The sequence below is a fragment of the Pelophylax lessonae genome, assembly GCF_965119305.1.
Source record: "Pelophylax lessonae genome assembly, chromosome: 2".
In the NCBI taxonomy this organism is placed as follows: domain Eukaryota; kingdom Metazoa; phylum Chordata; class Amphibia; order Anura; family Ranidae; genus Pelophylax; species Pelophylax lessonae.
Genome location: NC_138769.1, coordinates 139,802,769 through 139,827,099, shown reverse-complemented (window position 1 = coordinate 139,827,099; position 24,331 = coordinate 139,802,769). Strand labels below are relative to the sequence as shown.

The 24,331-nt window shown below is 40.7% G+C and overlaps 1 protein-coding gene across 1 annotated transcript in view; it reads left to right on the top strand.

Annotated features, from left to right (window-relative positions):
• WSCD1 (WSC domain containing 1) overlaps nucleotides 1–24,331 on the top strand; it is a 351,611-nt gene that overhangs the window by 304,161 nt on the left and 23,119 nt on the right. The window contains exon 6 of the mRNA XM_082244873.1: nucleotides 18,748–18,925. Coding sequence (XP_082100999.1) covers nucleotides 18,748–18,925 — 178 coding nt within the window. The remainder of the gene's footprint in view (nucleotides 1–18,747; nucleotides 18,926–24,331) is intronic.

Sequence of the window (24,331 nt, the reverse complement as noted above, 5' to 3'; positions counted from 1 at the left end):
GTGATGTCTTTAGGAGACCCCACCCTTTATGTCACAGATGATGTCAAAGCACCCAACCCCCCCATGTTGAGGGCATGTGGCCTGGTATGGTCCAGGGGGGGCGGAACTGCTCGCTTGTCCCCTCCCCTTTCCTGGCCTGCCAGGCTGCATGCTTGGATAAGGGTCTGGTATGGATTTTGGGGGGACCTCACGCTATTTTTTCTGTGTGGGGCTCACCTCAAAATCCATATCAGACCCGAAGGGCCTGGTTTGGAACCTAGGGGGGACCCCCACGCCATTTTTTCCCATTTTGGCGTGGAGTTCCCCCTCAAGATTCTCAGATCGCAAGTCGCACCACAAGTCGGATCATCCTGATCCTACTTGCGATGCACCTTCCATTCAAATCAATAGGCTCCCATAGGGAACCATTGATTTAAAAAAAAAAAACTATAATGTGGCATAACGCTGTATAAGCAACGTTAAACAGCCATTAGCAGCGTCAGACATTTTTACAGCTTGACACTGCAGCTCCAGAACGCACTGGTCTCTGTTTTTTTTTTTTTTTGCAGCTCAAAAACGCCTATGCCACTTGGAGCTCCTAAAAGCCCTGTGTGTGCATGAGGCCATAGAATAACATGGAGGGGCGTTTTTAAGCTGCAAAAAAAAACGTCTGATGCTCCTAACAGCAGCTGCAAAAACACCATGTGTGCATGGGGTCTTAGGGTTAGGAATGAGGTTCACTGCTACTATTAGCTTTCATTTATAATGGCCATCTGCTCTTGGAGTTGCAGCATACTATATCATTTGAAAGACAAAAAGCAAAACTAAGGGCAAGTAAAGCATGCACCAAAACCACCTTGAATGGTATCAGTCACATTCCCACAACACATCCCCCTTCAGACCTTATCCTGCTACTAGACAATTATACACTGCTGTATCCCTTAAAGTGTCTTAACACCCCTGCCTTTGATCATTGCATATAGTCATTTTGGCCCTAGTCTTGCTCATTTAAAGTGTCCTGCTGCTGGACAATTTTACACTGTTAAGGGGGAAACTTTACACTGTTGTTTTATAATTGCTCTTTTAATTCTTGTATTAAGAGTATTCAACTGCCAGTATTATTTACTATTAACCCTGATTAAAACTGTTCTGCTACAAGACTATTTTACACTGCTGTATCCTAAATTATGTAATGAAACCCCTGCCTGTATTCTTTGTCTCTAGTAAGTTTGGACCTAGCCTTGCTCATTAAAATTGTCTAGCTGCTGGTAAATTTGTGTTATCTATGTTCTCTTTGTCTTTGTGTTAAAACACCCAACTATACACTTTGTTTCTAGTACATTGTGGCCATTTCTCCCCCATTAATAAATGTTCTGTTGCTGGCCACTGTTGCAAAGCTTGTTTATTAACTTATTTGTTTATTAAATTAACCAAAGCTGGTTTATTAACTTATAATGAGAACTTGATAGAAATTGGACAGGACAGTTTAGCAATACTGAAAACAGGGGCAGCCTCAGCAAATTACAGGGCAATTTCTATGTGCCAGTCAAAAGTCTATTACTGCTTGATAAAAAAAAAAAATTGTGTCTCTGCTAAATGTACCACAAAAAGCCATTTTTAAAACTGAAATTAATAAGATTGGAGTGCTGCTGTATGTAAGACAAACTAATTGTATAAGAAAAAATCTATTCCATAGTCAAATAATCATAGTCAAGGATGCATGAAATGACCCTCTACCTGCTGTGCAGTTGTTGTGTTTGTTTTTTTGCATTTGTACATATTCCCATAGTATTGCCCAGCTTTTTGTGCTTTTTTGACAGTAATAATTTACCAATTAAAGCTAAAAAATGGACAAAACTTACTAGCAAGATTCACCCCTGATAGACTTCACTAATAAGTTTGGGTTTGCCAAATTTCAAACAGAATTTGCCAAATCCTCAGTGAATTACACCTGGGCATATTTACTAATGTCTATTTAGAAAATAGTTTCTTTTTTTTTTCTTTAAGTGATTTGTAGAGTTTCCACTCGTACTCAGCATTGGAAAACCAAAAATTCAAAAAACAAAATTCAGTAGTGCAGGACTCCTGGTGTTAAGAACAAATTTATTTAGACATGACAAAAAATGTGTTTAGTTTAGATTGTTAATCTAATTATTTAGTTTAGTTAAATTTGGTTGGTTCGTTCAATTTGTATTTGGGATTCCTATTCAGAATTCATATTCAGAATTAATTTTATGTCTTTTTCTAATATTCTTCGAATTTACCGATTATTATTTTTTTTTATTCGAAACATTCAAATCAATACATTTTGAATCGGTTGAATGAAAATGTTTTGACTTTTTTCGAATCGATTGCGGCAAAGTGAACAAACAAAGGAAAAATCTTCATCAAATGATTACAATGGCTCTATAAATCATATTTAAATAAATAACAGGGACCCCTCTCATCTCAAGTTTTGGGGTATTGAAAGGGTGGACCCCATTTGGAGAGGTTCTAATAGAGTGAGGGAACTCTCCAAACGGGAGACATACTGGATTTTTTTGACAAATTCGCTGCACCCCAAGGGGTTGAACATTGATCTCGATATAAACTGTTTTATCAGTAATTATTGAGTGTGTTTTTATATATTTTATGTGTCATTCTTCTCTGTACTTTTTTCAAATTTTTTCCATTTTTTTATATTTATATTTAAATATTGGCTGGTTTTATCTGCGAAGGTATTATTGTGATCTTTATTAGATGGTCATACCCAGATATCCATTCTTCTTTAGGTTCATTTATCGAATTTAATTCTTGTGTTTTTTAACGTATACATTTTAACTATTAATTATAATGTTCATGCCAACTATTTGTGATAGTTTATGATTTTATTGGTTTAAATGGACATTTTAGCATTGTATTTATTGATTGTTATGCCATTTTTATAGTATTCAATTGTGCAATATGCAGTGTGATTTTATGTTATTGTACATGATTTTATCGTAAGAGGCATATGGCCAATGCATATTGAAGCACTTTAATGCGAGCCTTATTTATGGAGAATTCAATAAATACAACATTCTGGCCATTTTTTTGCTTTAGGTGAAAAAATGTCAGTTTCCGGTGTCACTACGGGAGCGGTAGCCGGTGGGATGGCCCGTAGACGTAGATTTCAAAGCTAATACATCCTTTGCTGACACCAAGTGAACATCCCTGTGCTGTAAGGGCGGAAGTGTGGACTAGGCTGGATGTGATCGCAGGGCAGTCTGGCCGCGCATGTGCACGGAGGATTATTTGAGGAGGTGATCGCGCCGCACACTCACACCCTCAGTGGAAGTCTTTGATGACAAAACGCGTCAGCGCGTGAGTGTGCGGTCGCCTAGCAACCGAAGACGCCACACCGCACTGTCCGATCCGGTTTCGCTTGGCGCCAAAGCGGCCAGTTTGAATGCTGACAGAGGTGGATGGAAGTTCTCATGCTTATGCATTCGCTTATGCCTTACTACATGTTTCGTTTGTGAGTATATTGCTGTGGGGAACAGGTGTTTCTTTGCTTTAATAAATATTTGGCAGAATTACGCTATGTGTCCCCTTATGCTTGCATTCACATGTTAATTGAGCGATAAGAATAAAGCTTCATATCATAGAGCCAGACTGTTGGTGCAAATGGTCTTGGTGGAGGAGCCAGCGTTGACATTTTAAGGCCAGTTTTTATCCGAGATTTGGTGAGTTTCCAATCTGACGGGTGATCAGGGCTTGCTAGTGGTGGTACACGGACATTCCTACTAGCCGCACACTCTTCCATGTTACTATTCGCAGGGGTACTTGGGACTGCACTTTGGCCGAAAGCTTATATATATATCAGCAGGAGGTTTTGACCACTGATGGACATTTTAGAGCTTTTATATTTTATTGTTCGTTGACCAACCATTTTTAGCCATGATGTTTTAGACAAATTTATACCATTTATGGGATTTATTCTGTAGCGCTGCTAGTGTCACAAATTAGTGTATGCATTCTATATTTGTTGCACCCTCCTTTAAACTTTGTTTATACTGTAATTCGGGTGTTTGGACATATCCGAATAATGAAAAATATGTCAGAATATTTATTCGGTACGAAACGAACCGCACATATCTAATTGTATTACTACAACAGTACAGGCTATAACTTACTGTAAATGTTTAAATATAACCCAGACCATTACAATACTTTTGACAGATCCATTTTTTTCTGTAATTTTCGAATTTTAGTTTTTAAATATTATCTGCATTAGTTTACATTTTGAATTTTTGCCAGGGAAAAGAATCAATGTAAAAATATAACTTTAGGTTATGACAACAAAATCACGGTGGATTAAATTAATAAAATTATTTTTCAAAATAACTTAAAGATAGGAGACAGTCACAGGTCTTCTGCCCATGCCACATTGCATTTGCCTTTTTTTCTTAATTTTTCTACCCTATATTATCTTTTGTCAATTTGAGGAAAATGTGAATCAAGGCAAATGAGAACATTTTTGTGTTCCTCTTGTGGGTTTTTATGTAAATTTAACGTATGCCGTTTTATCTCTTTTAACTTTATTAGTCAATTACATGTATAAATTACAGGTGCTTAATGGAAATATACTGCTAACCATTATAGCATTGTAACAGCTTCTGGCTAAATTGGTGTACGTGGTAACTAATTAGCATACAGCTTGAATTTTGAGAATTATTTAATTTGTTTCAGACAGCAAAACAAAATATTTTATCTATATGTGTAATATCACAGCACAGGCACAAAAAGTAACCTATCCTGCAAAGTGGTGACAACTTCTGAAACCTGTTACATGCCAATATTCCTATTGGATATATAGCATTTAGCAGAAGTGTTGTTGTCTCAGAGGATAGTCCTAAAGCCTACCCCTAGGCATGGCCATCTCCTATCAGTGATTAGTTGGAAGATTTCAGCTTTTAGCATCAAAGAGAAACTGCTGTTTACAAAGTTCAATAGCTCGGGCTCGGATTAAACTAAACTCCCCAGTCAAAGGAGTGACTAACTTTTCCGATTTTTCATTAGACCAGAAAGATTAGCTGGATTATAAAAAAAAACAGCTTCTTCTGTACTTGCTCTTTAAAAAAACAAAAACATAATAAATGTATGACAGTTTAAAAACATAACAGCTAAGAGCAAAATTATGAATTCAGTCAATTATGGGAGAATTGGTTTGCATCTGCGTCTAAAAGTGCCTGTAGACATGAAATGACAGTTTTCTTCACTAAATCAGGCCAGCTGCAGACAATCCTGTGTGACAGATTTTATAGGAAAAAAATAATTGGACATGTTAGAAAACCTACTTCTATTGCTATTGTTTTTATACGATTAAGCCTAGTACACACTAGCAGGTTTTTTTTTTTTTCATTTAACCCAGCGGGCTGAACAGAAAAAAACGAAAGAGCTCAGGATCTCCCCCGCTGAGCTATTGTGTTCTGACAGCCCCCCCACGCCAGAACACACCACTTGCTAAGAGTGCTGATCAGATGCTGTTCGGCAGACCTTTTTCAGTCATGCCCCTTCGACAGAAGTCAGACTTTTGGCTGACTTCTGATGGATCGGCTGCCCCACACACGAGCTGAATGTGCAATGGAAACTGGCGGATACCGCCCAAAATTCGACCCGTGTGTACGGCCCTTTAGGTGCGCCCTGGAATAACCTGCAGAATTTTCAGTGGAGTCTCCCCTTTTTAATCTTTTTAATGACTATGGTCATCTTGAGTGCATTAGATGGAATAGGCAAAGAAGAAAGCTTTTTTTATACATAGTTGCCATCACAAATTTTACCTGAGATTCACCAATGTTACAAATTGAATTAGGTGGGAAAAAATGGTGAATATTAGGGGAATACTGAGAGAATCTTGCGTGATAACTTTGATATCTAGACCGCTATGTGATATTTTACTCATATTATACATGGAAGAATATGAATATGGCAATATGGTGTAACATGACTTAGTTGCTAAACATGCCAGCATGTTGCGGTGAAACACCTCGACAAACAACCTGCTTTACAGTGCACCGCAGTGCTCTATTGCACATTCTGGCATGCTTTATTACCAAATGTTGCATGTACAATTTTCAGTCCGTTGTGATGCAGTGGCAGCCTATTTAAATGGACAGGCTGCCTTAATACACCACAGGCTAACAATTTAAGCTCACAGCAATGGATTAGCACAATGTGAGCCTTTAATATATATATTTTTTTTTTTTGATGCCCATTTCTCTGCATGGCAAAATTTCCAAATGTTTATTGTATTTTGGAGATACCAGGGTTTTTTAAATGTTTTTTTATTTTAGTGATAACATTAGCAATTATGATTCAAAACATGGACTGAAAGTGTATCTAAACCCATGGACATGGAAAAACCCAGAATATTGCTGCACTCCTTGGGAACTTTATTGAAGTATTAAAATCACATCACAGGTATGACAGGAACATAAAAGGTAACACGTTTTGTGCTAAAGTCAGCGCTTACTTAAACCGCAAATACACATACATTGCATGAAACATATATATATGTGTAGCACTACTCCCTTAGGAGCTGCTGATTACGGGTTCCCCTGGGTTACTATTAGCAACAACACGACAGTTTGACATTTTCCAAAGTGGTTTTAGCTCAGTCAGGAAACAGTCCAGTAGCTTTGGTTTTTGTGTTTTTATTTGGAACTTGGATAGGAGAAGGGAATGAGTGGGATACTCCAACTTATACAACTATGCACAATTTGCTGGGATGACTTAATAATGCTTAGTAACGCTAGTCACGGCTAGGCGGCTGCTTCATTTTGTCACAAGCTGTGACGCAGGACTGAATGAACTTTCTGAGGTAATCTGTACTGTACTGATGAACAACTTCAGGGCCCTTCCTGGCACCCCCTTTGTTCCTGATCTTCAGGGTCAACTACACAGCACCCCATTTACTGTAACACTCCCAGTGTGAGATAGCTCCTTGATCCCCTGACCTTTCTGGAGTGGTTCCCCTCTTTTAGGTGGACCCCTAGGCCGAACTCCTGGTACTCACGATACTGTTTTTCCCAACAGTCTTTGCCAGCGACTCCGCTTGTCAGCACTCTGGATCCTCTGCAGCTCAGCTTCACACACTTGGTTCACTAGGCCGACCGCGTGAACCACCTTCCTCACACCTGCAGGAGGAGAGACAGCCATCCACCTCCTCCTGGGACTTTGATCCCACCAAAAGACGCCCTGTCACATGCTCCCTCCAGGTTTATAGCCAATCCCAGGATGTACTGCAACAATGCCCACCCACTGAGACAGCCCCAAACCCTGGTGTCCTACTGGTTAGGTTTCCTCCACTGTCCAACAAGCTCCCTCATTGGATAGAGTGGGGACACTCCTCCAGAACCAGCAAATCACACCTGGAACAAGCTCCCCTGATAAGCAGAATGGAGCTAATATATGCTTTTACCTAGCACATGCCTAGGAGGGTGCTACATATGTATGATACAAGTGAGTATGGTTTGCAATTAGGAAATTTAACAATTTATCAATAAATCAATTAAGATGCACTCCCACTAAACTAAATAGAGCCTATGCTCCTTGCCTTCCCATACTAACATGTCATATAACACATACATCAAAAAACAAAAAATCACAAACAAAACAAGCCACATAAATCTTCTCCAACTCTTCACCCACCAACTCCAGGAGCCAATGCTGGATGACTATGAAGGAGAGCACAGGGAAGGAGATAGTCAGCCAACTACAGCAGGGCACCTTCACAAACTAAGTGCACATAATGTCACAATGTGAGGGATACACATAGTGTTGTTTCCTCCTCTGACAGGCTGTGTGGCTAACAAGCCATTCACAGCATGCCAGACAGACAGTGATAACCTATACCACTTAATAGAACATTTACAGAGAGACCTAAATCTAACAGATTTTGTTGTTTTCCAAACCATTGTATTAGGTGGTTATAGATCATCATTGTCTGTCTGGTGTTCTGTGAATGGCTTGTTAGCCACACAGCCTGTCAGAGGAGGAAACGACATATGTATACCTCACATTGTGACATTATGTGCACTTAGTTTGTGAGGGTTTCCTGCTGTAGTTGGCCACTGTCTCCTTCCCTGTGCTCTCCTGCACAGTCATCCGGCAGTGGCTGCTGGATCTGTGTTGGTGGTAATATAGAAACATAGAAACATAGAATGTGTCAGCAGATAAGAACCATTTGGCCCATCTAGTCTGCCCAATATATCTGAATCCTATGAATAGTCCCTGGCCCTATCTTATATGAAGTATAGCCTTATGCCTATCCCATGCATGCTTAAACTCCTTCACTGTATTTGCAGCTACCACTTCTGCAGGAAGGTTATTCCATGCATCCACTACTCTCTCAGTAAAGTAATACTTCCTCATATTACTTTTAAACCTTTGCCCCTCTAATTTAAAACTGTGTCCTTTTGTGGTAGTTTTTCTTCTTTTAAATATGCTCTCCTCCTTTACCGAGTTGATTCCCTTTATGTATTTAAAAGTTTCTATCATATCCCCTCTGTCTCTTCTTTCTTCCAAGCTATACATGTTAAGGTCCTTTAACCTTTCCTGGTAAGTTTTTTCCTGCAATCCATGTACTAGTGGATTTGGATTGGATGGAGATGTGTGTGGCTTGTTCTTTTTGTTTGTTACTTTTTGTTTTTTGATTTATGTGTTATATTACGTGTTAGTATGGGAAGGCAAGGAGCATAGGCTTTCATTAGTGTAGTGGGAGTGCATCTTTAATTGATTTATTGGTTAATTGATCAGTTTAATTGCCATACCATGCTCAATTGTATCATATACATATATATATATATATCTATATATATATAGATATATATATATATATATATATTTCATGCAATGTACGTATATATGAGGTTTGAGTAAGCGCTGACTTTAGCACAAAATGCATTATCTTTTATGTTCCTATCATACCTGTGATGTGATTTTAATGCTTCAATAAATTTACCGAAGAGTGCAGCAATATTCCAGATTTTTGCATGTCTCTGAATCCCAGATGAGCTGTGCAGCACCCTGGATTCCTGTTCACAACAAATGAGAGTCAGTCACTCACCTAGAGCGGCATTTCTTTAGCTTTACTGACCCTGTATCTAAAAGCAAAAATGCTGCATATGTGGGCTAAACTAAAAAAAAAAAAATGGTACTGTTCTAATTCTCCAGAAGAGAGTCCTGTAGCAAGGGCAGCCAACACAAATTTTGAGGCTCTTATACAGCTTTAGGCCTGGGCCTCCCAGGCCTGACCACCAACAGTCCCCAGGGTCCTCTCCCCCATCCAATGTCCTCCACCATCCCATGTCCTCTTCCTCCTCCCGTTCCATTTCCCCAATCTCATGTCCTCCTCCAGTCCCATTTCCTCCATCCCATGTCCTCTCCCCCATCACATGTCCTCCCCCATCCCCTGTCATCCTCCTCCATCCTATTTCCTCTTCCTCCTCCAGTCCCATCTCCTCTATCGCATGTCTTTCTCCAGTCCCATCTCTTCCATCTCATGTTCTCCTCCAGTTCCATCTCCCCCATCCCATGTCCTCCACCAGTCCCATCTCCCCCATTCTATGTCCTCCTCTAGTCCCATCTCTCCCATCCCATGTACTCCTCCAGTCCCATCTCCGCCATTCCATGTGCTCCTCTTCCAGTCTCATCTCCCCCATCACATGTCTTCCTCCTACCCCATCACATGTCCTCCTCTATTCCATGTCCACTTCCATATCATGTCCTCCTCTTCCTGCATTCCATGTCCTCCTCTTCCTCAATTACATGTATTACTCTTACTCAATCTCATGTCGTCCTCCTCCAGTCTCATCTCACTGCTATGTCAGTCCTTTCTTGCAGTGTCCTCCCTCTGTAGTCCTTCTATCCCTCCTGCACTCCCAGTATAGCCCTGATCCAGCTGATATACCTTAGTGTACAGTTCCTTCTCCTTCCCAGGGCTCACCTCACTCTCTCCGGACACACAGTTTGATCACAGTTAAATATTCTAACTTCCCATTGCAAATCTCTCACCCTGCTGAAACCTATTAGCCTGACTCATCAAGGGAGGGCAGCACACTACACACCTGCGATTGGACAGACTTCTGCTAGTTGCTATGGAGTCTGGTTGGTTGCTATGGGTAAGCAGAAGTTCTGTATTCAGCTTCCTCACACACACCATCGTCACACTGCAGTCCACAGTTAAAAAGATGAAAGGCCTCTGGTCAGTTGCTATGGAGTTTGGCTGGTTGCTATGGGAAACAAGACGTTCTCTTGTCAGCTCCTTCCTCTACTGCAGTGCCCAACTGAAATATAAAAGGCCTGTATTGGGTTGTTGGTGAATACCTGGGACACTCTCCCCAACTCCCCAACTCCCCATTGGCTGGCCAGTTTTGTTGTTGATTTTCCCCTGCCCAGCCCACTCACTGAGCCAACCCAGAGCCGCGGATTGGCCGAAACAGCGAGCGCATGCTCCAGCCAGGTTCTCATGACTGATGATTGCACTGGCCAATTGCCTCCTTGCACAGGACCTGAGTGTCTTGGGGAAGCCAATAGGCGAGATACACAGAGAGGGGAAGGGGGCAGGGCTGCAGGAAGCCATGCATGCGCTGCTGGTAAAGTCTAAGCCAAGTCAGTAGACTGAGCACCAGCATATTTTTAATGGGCACACTTCTTCTGTTACGGACAGGAGAAAATTGCCTGTTTTTTTTCACAAACCATCTGGCACTGCAGCACTGCATGTGACACCTGGGCCCCTCAGGACACCCGGGCCCCCTACATTCATCCATGTGGAGATTAATCATAGAGGCCTCTCTGATTAAACCCAACATGGGCAAAGTGCATTATGGAGGGTTTCTCCGATGGGTGGAAAACCAACCTGCATCCAATTTTCATCATCTTTTACTATTTCCGTTTTGCAGTCTGCTAATCCTGTGTGTGGCCAGGAAATCTTTTTTCGTTGTCCAAATATTGTTTATATTTCATTACCAACCCTTAGTTATGGTAGCTGCATTTGTTTCTCTTTTTAGAGCTACTTCATACCTAAATCATGCAGGAACGCAGCCTGTGTTCCTGTGTGATTCCTGTGCAAATCAGTGCAGTGCGATTTTTAGCCCATTCAATTGAATGGGCTGAAATTGCACTGGGTCACACCAAAAGTAGTGAATGCACTACTTTTAAAAAATGCACTGCAACTGGATCACATAGTACTGCGGTACCATGCCACCTGGTGCAGGCATTGCAATCTGCATTTGAAGTGCCACTAGGAATACATCAAACCCACAGCAGATCACACACCCAGTGCATTTTGAACGTGTTGCTGGAAACATGCACAAAACACAGGTTTCCGGCTCCACGTTCTGGTGTGAGTCCTTAGGCTTCCTTTTAATCTGTGAATCCAGCGAGTAAGTCTGTTATTTTTTCAACTTCCTTTAACAGACCAAGGTGTCCTGTAAATGTGGCAATTAGAGGTTTGAGACAAACTATTTAAAACTGAATAGTTTGCTTACAATGGTCAGCTTTTATTATTTGATGTAAAACCTTTACTCTAAAAGGAAAAAACAAATAACTGCTTAAAACGTGTTAGCTGAAATTTAGCTTTAATTTGTTTGACAAGTTCATCTAATTCTTCTAATGCGTCGAAATATCCCTAGATTGGCAATGTGGCTGTCCAAAGGTGTCTTCATTGCTCCTCCAACCACAGTGGAGACCCCCTAGGACAGGAAGTGTGTTACTGGCTGGATCGCCAGGTGAAAATAAAGAGAAAACAAGCTGATAAAAAGAACACTAACATAGCCCCACATTAAAGAAGCAGAAAGCTGCAATATATTATATTTTTATTTTTGGGTTTTATACCGGTTTAACCACTTTATCACCGGAGGATTTCCCTGCTTTACGTCCAGGCCACTTTTTGCAACTTGGCACTGCACGAATTTAACTGACAATTGCGCGGTCATGCAATGCCATACCCAAACAAAATTTACGTCCTTTTTTTCCCACAAACAGAGCTTTCTTTTGGTGGTATTTGATCACCTCTGCGCTTTTCATTTTTTGCGATATTAATAAAAAAAGAGCAAAAATTTTGCGAAAAAATTTACATTTTCTACTTTGACAGTTAAAAAATATCCAATATATTCAATTTTTGTCATATATTTAGGCCAAAATGTATTTAGCTACATGTCTTTGACAAAAAAAATCCTCAATGAGCGTATTTTTAATCGCTTTAGGACCGGAAGATTTTACCCCATTCCTGACCAGGCTATATTTTGCGTTTCGGCACTGCGTTATTTTAACGGACAATTGCGCGGTCGTGCGATGCTGAACCCAAATTAAATTTATGTCCTTTTTTCCCTACAAATAGAGCTCTCTTTTGGTGGTATTTGATCACCTGTGCGATTTTAAATTTTTTAAAAAAAGAGCGACAATTTTGAAAAAAAAAAACAATATTTTTTACATTCTGATATATAACATTCCCAAAAAAAAATGTAAAAATCTAAATGTTTTAACATTTTAGGCCAATTTGTTTTCTGCTTCATAATTTTGGTAAAAAAAAATCACAATAAGCGTATTTTGATTTTGGTTTGCGCAAAAGTTATCGCGTTTACTAACTACGGAAAAGATTTGTCATCTTTATTGTTTATTTTTTTTTACTAGTAATGGCGGCGATCTGCAAGCTTTTTTGCAGGACTGCGACATTGCGGCAGAAAGATCGGACCCCTAACTGACATTTTTGACACTTTTGGGGGTACCAGTGACATTACTACAGTAATCAGTGCTATAAATATGCACTGTTACTGTAATAATGACACTGGCAGGGAAGGGGTTAACTTTATTGGTGATCAAGGGGTTAAATGTATGCCTCATGCTTACTAACGTGTGTGGGGGGAGGGGATTGTGTGACACAGACACAGATCGCAGGTTCGGCTATGCTGAATCCTGTAATCTGTGACTGTCTGTCACATAGGAGATCCGCCCGCTTTGTTTACACAAGTGGGCGGATTTCCTCACTCGATCCCCGATGATCGGGGAAGAGCGGCGGTGATCACCGCCTCTCCTCTCCTGGCCCGACTCCCACTCTGAATACTCTGAATACAGAGTCTGAATACAGCGGGAGCGAGAGGAGGCGGGATCCAGCGACGTAGGTTTACGTCGCTGGACGATAACGAGCCACTTTGCCACAGTACCCTCAACGTGAGCGGTCGGCAAGTGGTTAAAAAAAGGAACTGGCTGAAACGTATTCATGTCCTGCTTTTGGCTTTGTAAGTATACTACATTAAACAATATGCTAAGACAGAACTTTTATTGATCCACTGGGCTTCACAGATGATTATCATGCATACAAATATGAGCCTATGTATTATACATGCTAGGGATGCTTCTGACTGATGTCCTGTATACACTTCCATTTTAGGGCTTGCTTTAACAAGCTTTTGTGGGGCTTGCTTTAACAAGCTTTTGTTCACTTCAAACTAGTTTTGTATCCTTATACAAGTCAATGCAAATGCAAAACCTTCTTGAATCAGATCAAATGCAGGTCAGAAGGAGGTCAACTGCAGTTAAAATGCATCGGTCAATGAATTCTGAATGATCTCAGAAACATGTCAAATAGTTCTCAAACTGATGTCATCAAAACAAACAAAAAGCACATTGACCCAGGTTCTCAGATTAGTGCTGCCCACCCAACCTGTATGATAGGAAGTGCTCACTGTCCTCTCCTATATTTTGCTGTTTTTCCTAAGGAAGGGCTATATAATGATTGCATACAATATGATTTGATTTTTCATTTACTTCACATTTACACAATGTTTGCTCTTGCAGCCTAGCTAACTGCTTTAAGCCTTGTGGCTCTTGAGCTTTATGAAGAGATAGTTCTTTATTTAACATTTGTTTGCAATTGGGGTGTATAAAAATTATGTAACAGGAAGGCTCTACCTATTTGTTAAAGAAATGTGTACAATTCGATTGTAGTACAGGATGTACCACCATTTTATCACAAATACTACTACAACTTTATTCATTTAGATTGTGTGTGGTTGCTCCTTTCAATTTAGGATTGTATATACCTTTTACACCATGTTTCATATGTTTTTATTTATGGTTCTTCATATATAGTTGTATGTTTCTTTTTTTTTTTTTTTACAATGTGTGTTTTATTTATTTAGCATTTTAATAATTTTAATCAAAATGCCAACACTAGTGCATGTTTTGTGAATAACTGAAAATAGACATATGTGGAGTAATCAATGTCTCAGTAGTATGGGTTGGATATCAACAAAACAAGAAATGTGGGTGGTACTTGGGAAATGATTTGGAAAATGATTGATAATAATACAAATAAAAATAATAACATATTTCTGCAGCTGCTATTGCTGGCATACTACTATGCATAATTACCTCTATACTTGCTCCTGATCATTGTAGCTGACATTTTTAGAATGTCTTTGCCGTTATTATGTTCCTCGTGCCAGGTGCCAGATGCCAGATGCTGCAAGCTGTGAGCTGGACACCAGAAGCATAAGTTATTTGTTTTATTGTATTGTTTACCTAAAGTACTGGTATGAAAGGAAGACCATATTCACAGTCACACGTCAAAGTCAACATATCAGTAGATCTGTTTGGAACATAGTGTATATTTTGATGTCAGAGTGACCCTTTTGGAAGATAATTAAAGAAGAGTAATTTAATTCATGTCTGAGACATGCTGAAACAGGCCTAGTGGTAATTTCCACACTTCTAGTTTATAAATGAGATGTTCTGGGAAAATAAAGCAAAAGGATTAGAAGAACATTACATGGAGAGATAGTGCAAGACGCCTCAACATGTTTTTCTAGTTTACAAAATAATTTTTAATGAAAAGGCAAAGTTGACAGTATAAAGGATGTTGGTAAATGCACAAATATCAAATGGTTTTGAATTATAAGGAAGGCACTGTTACTTAAATGGATATCAATATTCCTCACCATACATATATACATACATACATATAAAATATATAAAAAATGTGAAATATTTTGTAATGTACATTAACCTCTGCACAATTATAATTAGTGAACTGTTCATCCCATGTATCCAATCACAAATAGATCTGTGTGTAAACTTTACAGTGTAAAATAACTCAATAATTAGAATGAATTCAATGTAAACACATAAACTCCAATATGTGTGTATCGAAGAACCATATGAATATTATTCTAAATTGTGCTCCAAACAAATTGTGATAAAAAACAGAAAATACCAAAAAAAGGACAGTCCTTAAAAAAATGTGACGTTACTAAGTTCATATATCCATATCCATGCAGAATCTGTGCTTCAGTCCAATAAAAAGTGCTCCACCATGTGCAAAAATAAATGTGTGATGCACTCACCAGAGCCCCCAAGGACCAGCAGACTTTGCAATGGTCTTTGTTACCCATTAAAACTAACTCATTATTTATGGAGGCTTAACCAATCTACAGTTTTATATATTTTCATAAAATAGCAAACTTTTGAGTCACTGTAAGATTAGTAAGTAATATAAAAACAATCTAAACTTAAATAGACTTACAAGTGAAAGGATAAAACATATTTACTTTCATCTATTTTGGTATTGCAAAATAGATCTGGGTTCTGTAATAAATAGGATTAGCCACCAGGTTAAAGGATTCCCTCACTATTAAAGTGGTTGTAAAGGTAAAAGTTTTCATACTGTAATTAATTCTCTGCATTAAGGTAAAAAAAAACCTTACTAACCTTACAATACGGATGTTCCCCTGCCCCCCCCCCCAACACTTATCTGACTCCTGTATCAATCCAGTGATGTATCTGGGTTCAGTTTTTCTCCCCCCTCTCTGTGCTCTTACAAACTTGGCTGAGAGCAGCGGGAGCCAAGTCCGGCACACAGTCTGTATTGCAATCAAGCTTGCTCGAGTGCCCCCATAGCAAGCAGCTTGGGAAGAAGAGGAGAGCCAAGAGCACCAGCAGAGGACTCCAGAACAGGAGGTTCGGGGCTGCTTTGTGCAAAACCATTACACAGAACAGGAAAGTATTAGGGATGATCGAACTTTTCAAAAGTTCGGTTCCGCCAGAACATCCGAACTTCCCGAAAGTTCGGCCGGGATTTCAGAACCCCATTGAAATCAATGGGACCTGAACTTCGGTAATCAAAAAACACCATTTTGAAGCCCTAAAACCCAATAAATGCCCCTAAAAAGTGCCTAGGGTTCTGGGTCATACCCCAGGGACTATTAATAACACACAAAAAAGTTCTTAAAAAGTGTCATTTTTGATAGAGAGCCAATTATTGGAAAAAAAATTCTTTGTATTTAGTATCTGGGGGTCTAAAAAGTGTACCTGTGAAGTTTCAGCTCTGTAGCATGTCCAGAACCATAAAAAAAAGATCGTTTGTATTTTGTCACTTATAGAACAGGTTAGTGGCTTCTCACTTTTCACACCTTGCCGGTTTAGTAGCAGGCGTTTTTTTGGGCATTTTTTGGGGTCTTTTCAGGCAGGCAAAACATCTGAACTTGTGTATATGGGTATATATAACACTGATTGGACCAGAACCATTAGCAAAAGCCAATTGAGGGAGCAGGAGAATGCTAGGAATGTGATTGGAGTGACTAGGGGGTCCATAGACCAATCATTAGTGAATACGCCCCCCAGTATATAAGATAGCCCCCGCCAAATTCCTAACATTCTTATACGGGACATGGAAGAGAGTGGAATGCTGTTCTGTTACTTCTGTTACAAAGTGTTACAAAGTGTCATTTAGCAATTTTTAGTGTGAGGAAAGGGATATCTAGTGTAGTTAGGGTGCTCTTTTACACTTTAGTTAGCTTTAATTTATTCAGTTTCTGTAGGGAAAGTGTTAAGTGTAAGGGGACCGTAGTGTAGTGTATGGAACCGTTCGATCATCCCTAGTAAGTATAACATGTTTATTTAAAAAAAAAAGCCTTTACACTCAAGTGTAGCGAGATAGTTTGCTATTACACATACATATAAATTCCACAGAAACAAAACACCGTAAATAGTATTAGGTTTATACACCTTCCTACCAGCCTCATGTTTTTGTGGGTGTATTCACCATTTATATGGAAAAAACCTACTGGGCAGCATCTTGAGGGGGAGGGGTTTAACTTCCCCATATGGCCTACATACTATGACAGTGTCTGGCTACTATCTACCCTTACCCTGGGAATTTTGGGCATTACCTTTTTCATCTCCATTGCTAATCATTGCTCCTTTTGAGGCTCCTATACATTTTCTGCCTCTCTTGTTCACACGTGCATATCTGAATTTGTTATTTTTGTCTATTATCATCATTTTTCTGTACATACTTTTAATTGTACAGTTGAATGGATATCACTTTCACAATCAATTGCACCATTTCGGTGATTTTCTGAACTGTCTTAGCTTTAATTTATTCTATATTAAGTTCTTATTGCTGGACTTAACAGGCAACAGCCTCTATGAGTCTACAAAAAAGTAGCAAATACACATGAGAAGTAAAAAACAAAAATAAAATAAATATAATAAGATCATCAAACCATTGTAGTCATTGAAAATAAGGAGAAAAAAAAAACCTCTCCATATTTATGGACATCATACAACAGTCTGCTTATAAACAACTTGATGTGAAAATGTACAATCTAAAGTGGTAGAATTTCATCATCTCACTCTGCAGGACCTCTAACTCCTGGCACATGTGTATTCTTATCATAAAACTATTCTCAATGGTTTAGCCTGTCCAGACTTATTAAATATAATCTCTATATAGAGCAGTGCTACCACAAAAAATGAAAAATACATAATAAATATTAAATATATTTTAATCCTCTATATTCATGCATATAACAAATAGAAATAGTGATAAGCAAAATAATAATAATCAAATAGAGTCCATATCAAATAGAAATAATGAAGTGAAGACAGTTCATCACAGAATCCCATACACCTTTCAGTGAATGTGCAGTCCCTGAAAGCATGACATTTCTTCACAAAAAATGCTCTTCACTTTATAACCACAGTGCCCTTCATCCCACCTCATGGGTGTCCACTCACCTGCTCAACTGGACCTCACTATGCTAAGGAGGTCAAATGCGCTTTTTCTTTTTATATAGAGACACTGCTCCACTTGTTCACCAGCTTATATCCTTAATTCCTCAGTGTTACACAATACATAATACAAGCAAGAAGAAAGCCCAATAGTGCAGATCGTTTTATCAAATTTTATTAAAATTCCAAAAAAACAAACCTCACATGTTAGAAGTAAAAAGACAACATATCTCATATCTCATGTATGGCGTCTAAAGCTCCGTCTAGCATGATAAAGTCATCGCCCATCTGACGCGTTGGAAATCTATCAGGTTCAAACCCATAGTGAAAAATGAACTTAAGTGAATCACAGTTTGAATCTAGTTGCTTTAGGGCAATACAGACAGTTCTTTGATTAACAAGACCTGGTTTGATACCTTCCATTGTGCTTTAAGACAACATCCAACATGAAGCTGGAATTTTATTAGCTAAAGGTATTTCTGTAATACTTTTATTCTGACATTTATATTGAAATGTGCTGGGCAACTTTGCTTTTTATTCTGGCCTACATGCTTACTGGACTAAAAAGAGTGTATTACATTTAATCTTAACTTAAGAGACTTGTTATCATTCTATTTTTTATTTGCTGACAAACATTTTTAATAAATCAAATGAAAGTAACAACTTTTGCTTCAAAACTGGCATCTTCTAGCCTGCCTATGTTTAATTTTTTATCTTCATGTTTTCTGAACACAGGAATATCCTTTGGCAATTATCCGAGGGCTGGAATGCTTTTGTGGATACCCTACAGTTAAGTTTAACCTTTATGAACGCTTGGATGACTCTTTGTGCACTGGGTCCCTGAATGACAGCATTGGATCAGAAGTCCTGAGGGAGGACAGTTATTGTTCTGTCTACCAGACTCCCATACAAGGTAAAATCAACATGTGTTGCCTCACCTAACTGTGAGCATAGATGTTAAGCTGTGATGTACAACAAAATATGGATTATATTTACAAAATTTAATTTTTATGTTAAAAAGCTATGTTATAAAAGGAACTCTACTTGTTCTTGTTAAAAAGAAAACAGAAAAAACTTTAAAGCAGACCTTGCAGTAAAAATGCAAAAAACATCCTGCATTGAAAAAACTATTAAACAAACTTAGCTTCCGCCCATGGAGCCTAGGCAAGGGTGATGTAATTTTTCTTCTGGCATCATCCCCAGGAGTATCCCATCTTGCGAGAAAGTGATCCTTCACTGTGGTGCAGCATTTTCCCTTTAGATTTGGTACACTTTTGACTTTTTAATGTGCCCATAACATCAGAAAAGTGTTGCAAATGCATTTTTTTAATTTACAATCTTTATGTTTAAAGCGGAGTTCCGGGCACAAAAACAATATTTTTTTTTGTGCCCGTCCACTAGTTCAGCCTAACCTGAAAAGGAATTGGATAGTTAGATTTTTTTTTTTAAAAACTCACCTTGTAATTGACGATCGTAAATACTCACCTCAGGGTACTTCCTCCCTCAGCGCCGCGGCTCCGCTGTCACTTCCTGCGCTGCGATGATTCCTGGGAGCTAAACGTCATCGCTCCCAGGAATCAATGCGACGGCACCGGCCCCGCTCGTCACTTCCGGGCGACGCCACATTCCCCTGCTAAACAGCTTCTGGGCATGCCCAGAAGCTATTTAGGAATGCGGCGCCGCACCAGAAGTGACGAGAGGGGCCGGTGCGGCGCATTCTGGGAGAAGAAGACGCGGAAGAAGACGCAGAAGAGGACCGCGCCGGCTTCAGCTGCCCACAAGAGAGATGGAAACGCTGTGGAAGAAATTTTATAAGTAAGTATTTCTTCTAAAAGGTAAGTGCGAACCGGGACAGATCAGAGGCTAGCCATTGTGGAATGTGCTAGCCCTGACTGTCCCGGGGGTATGTTCATTAAAAAATGACATCTGTGCCCGGAACTCCGCTTTAATGCAAAAAAAACTTGAAAGTGTATCTAAACCTAATCATGCGATCAAAATAAGTTGTTTCCGCCAGTGATATATCCAAAAGTATCAATCTTCAAAAATGTAGGGTATCCCTGGGAATAGCAGACAGTCAGTTATCTTGCACTACTTTTTTTCTTTTTCATTTTTAGTCTACAGTTGATCTCTACAATTCATGCAAGGATTGTGTGTTTTATGAAACTGGCCTTCATTTGTGCTCAGGTCTAGGAATGTTTATAGAGTGTGTCCATAAAGGTTAATACAAACATTAAGACAATCATAAAACTTCAACTTTGCTATAAAATTTAGTAATAAAGATTAGGCATTTGAAGGATTGTGATTGAAACTTTGATTTATTTTCACTAGCTTCTTGTGACTAAATTTAATATCTTCTGCTGACCTTGGTTAGCAAAATCTGACATCCCAAAAACCTCATTAGGAATAATAATGAGCTCAATGACAGTCATAATGGGTGGCATTGTCTGTAAATTTTAAACATATGAAAGCCATCGGAGCTGATATTTCCTCCAAATAAAAATATAATGAAATTACAGATTTCCCCCAAATGTTTTGACCATAGTTTCCCGATAATCCTACAAAGATAGCACTACGAATGTTTGAAAATTGATATAAGCCATTATTTTAATTTGTATTATGCAATTCCACTAGCAATTCCTTTTTGTTAAGTGGACTGGAATATTTTTACATTTCTCACTTTTGTTGTGGAAAGCACTCAGTACTCAACACTGATATATGCAGGTTGAAGTCCAAAAATTTCCCTCATGTCACACAGTAAATGACTCTAAAGAGACTCTATCTAGCATCCCCATTCAGTAATTGCTTCTCGGTGTGTAAAGTGCCCATTCGATATTCCATGTACTATATGCATTGCTTAATCATAGATAAGGAAACCAATTTGTCGACTAGACCAACATTTGTCACAATGTAGCCTAGCAGTTTTTTATGAACTAAAAAACCTTATTTTGTGCTGTGATTTGATCAGTTTAGGGGTATTATTTACTTTCTGAAACCCTTGTCAGAGATCAGAAAATATTGGGCTTGTTCCTTTAAGGTTGGGCATAGAGTATAGATATTTGGAGGAGAATGACAGATGGAGAGATGTTTGTTCATCATTGAATGTGTTGGGACCTGCTACACTGAAAGTTGTGACTTAGGCAACTATTTGAACCAGTGATCAGATGGGAAACTTGGTATTAGAGTAAAATTACCCTTTTGCTCAAAATATTGGGTTAGAAATGATGCAAACAACTTTACAGTAAATTCCCCATCCATCAAATTAACAGTAAAGACTGCATCTTGATTAATATGTGATAAGAGCGGTAAGGATGGTAATACAATTTATGGGGAAAAAAAATTACATTTCTCTTATGTCCTCCGACAGTCTCCGCCCATTCACACAGTCTTCACTTATGGGGTATTGACTTTATCTCCACAGGAGTTTCTAGGCATAAGACTTGTAAAAGAACAATAAATCTACATAGTCACACCCATGGGGGCTGTCCTTCTAGTCCAATACCCCCCCTGCAATAGCCATCCCAATTCAGTTTGTCTTCTGCCAAGCTTCAGGAGTGGATAGGCTTCCCTGTGCTGAGGCTACAGTCTCAGCCTTTCTTCTTTTATGATTTATTTTCAAAAGCTGTCATTTTTTCTTTACATTGCTAGCTGTTTGTTTTATCAGCACTAGTTAGTGGATCTTCGGATGAAGACGGCGTCTGCGGAGCCGGGAATCGGACTGACCATCCTGGTTCTCCAGGACAGAAGGTCAGATGGAATCCCTGCCCGCCATTGAGCGTTTTGCAGGCCATGTGTTCACCCTGGCCTCACAAACGACCCATCCCTGTCCATCAGGGATGCAGCCAGGTGGCTACCTCACTGGACACAGCATAGGTTCGTCCGTGCACTACTAGTGTCCTGCGTTTTTGGCTGGCGGCACTCCCCTGCCATCTGAGGGTGGGCGGTTTCCCGCTTGATATGAGGCACCCCACGCCATCGGGTACAGGTAAGTACATTCTGTGTGGGGCCTCTGTCTGGGGTCAGCAGTCCATGTGTGTCTGTGGTGTCCCCTGTGTCTGTGCGTTTTGGGCTCCCTGGTCCCGGTCCCTGCAGGGGTTTTTATTCTCTCACAGCAGCGCTGTGTAGGGTTTTGGGGGTTCCTCTCCTAAGGTCACTTTAGGGTGCTTGGGGATGCAGACACGTGTGGCGACCGCTGCGGGGTTAAAAACCACCGGTCCGCCATTTTAAGTGTGGGCAGCATGTCTGGCTTCACTGTGGGTGCTCATACAGCATGCTATGTAGTTTATTTTCGCGCCTTACGGCGCCATCTTGTGTGTGGCAAACGATCGTTCTGAGCACATGTCGGAGGCCATCTTGCTGAAGCCTCCCATTAGTTTCCATAGGCATCCATTTTCCCTTGGCCTGCAGCCTAGTTCAGCCTCCAGCGGTGACATCACTTCCTCCTTTCTCACAGGAGCGATCGAAGGAGCTGGTAACACTTTGTGGGGTTCTGTCCTGCTGTTTTTTTTTCCTGTCCTGCCTTGTGCAATCTTCCTGGTCAGTTTTGTCCCCGCGGGGGGTTCTGTGTGTCACAGTCTTATAGCGGTGTGCTGGGGGGGTCCGCAGCGCACTTAAAGGGCAATGTTCAAAAAAAAAAAAAAAACTTTTCTTTTCTGTTATGGAATCCCAGGACAGCAAATTCCTGCCAGCTTTGGTGGGGGATTCAGGGTCCTCTGAATCCCCCGCTGTCACTAATTTGGCTGCTGTTGTGGCAACTTTGGTGTCAAAAATGGATGTGCTGATGTCTGAACGTGCTGCTAGGAAAAGGCCTAGGACTTCCTTTTCTTCTGATTCTGAATGTGACATGGTTGCTGTAGGTAGCGTGGCCCTTTCGGGGTCTCGCTCTTCTCAGGACCCGCAAGAGTCTGAGGGGAAGGCGGAGGTCGCAGGGGTGGATGACTCCCCCCTGGGTTGCCCGAGGAACGCGCAGCTATGGATGAGCTGATCCTAGCAGTGAAGGAAACACTACATTTGGAGGATGAGCCCACCCCTACGGGCGTTGTGTCCTCTTTTGGTACACACAGGACCCGCAAGACGGCGCAGGTTTTCCCTTGCCCCGCAGAGTTTCACTATAAGGTGAATGAGCTATGGCGTAATTTAAAACACACCTTCGTGGTGCCTAAGAAGTTTCAACTTCTCTACCCTTTTGCGGCTACTACGGCTGCGTGCTGGTGTGTGCCTCCTCAAGTGGATCACACGGTGGCCAGGTTGAACAAAGCTACCCTGCTACCCACTGAGGACTCTCCAGTGTTTAGGGATCCTACTGATAGGAGACTGGAGTCTCTTGCCCGTCATTCCTACATGGTGGCGGGTTCCATGCTCAAGCCTATTTTTGCCTCTGTGATGGTGGCTCAGGCGGTGGCGGATTGGACCAAGGTGCTCAAACGCACCCACGTGGTCGACTCTGCCCCTCCCACTACAGTGGAAATGGTGGAGCAGATTCACTGTGGGGGCGATGCGACTCTGAATGAGGCCCCCTTGGGGATATGCCTGTCCAGTGTCACTGTGGTTAACCGTCGCTTAATCTAGTTAAAATGCTGGTCGGCCGACCAAAAATCCAGGAAGATGGTGGCTTTCATCCCCTATGCGGGGTCTCGCCTTTTTGGGGAATCCTTGGACAAATTGGTTAAAGGAGTCACGGGGGGTAAGAGCACTCTGCTGCCCCAGAATCCTAAGGGCAAGTTTTTCCACGGTAAGCGGGGTCCATCCTTTAAACCTACTCAAGGGTACTTTCGTGCCTTCAAGGCGCAGAACAAGGGCAAACCCTTCAAGGGCCAAGGTGGCCAGAAAAACCCCTGGTTTGGCAAACAAAAATCAGGCCAGGCCGGTGCGGCGGCTCAGTCCGCCTCTGCCTGATGGGGCGCCCTCACCCGTTACAGGGGTGGGGGGACGTTTGCACGGTTTCCTCCAACCTTGGCTGCTCCGAATCACGGACAGGTGGGTTCAGGAAATCATTCGGTCAGGGTACAAGATCGAATTTCTTTCACGGCCGGTGAACAGATTCTTTCCCTCAAATCTTCATTTGACCCCAGGGCGGTTGCAGGACCTACGTCAGGCGGTGCAGGATCTTCTCGCTCAGGGGGTGATTGTCCCAGTGCCTCATCGGGACAGGTTTCAGGGTTTCTATTGGAATCTGTTCACTGCGCCCAGAAAGGAGGGCAAAGTGCGTCCGATTATGGACTTGAAAGCGCTGAACCGCTTCGTGCACGTTCGAAAGTTTTGCATGGAATCACTCCGCTCAGTGGTGGCCTCCCTGAATCCGGGAAAGTTCCTGGCCTCCATA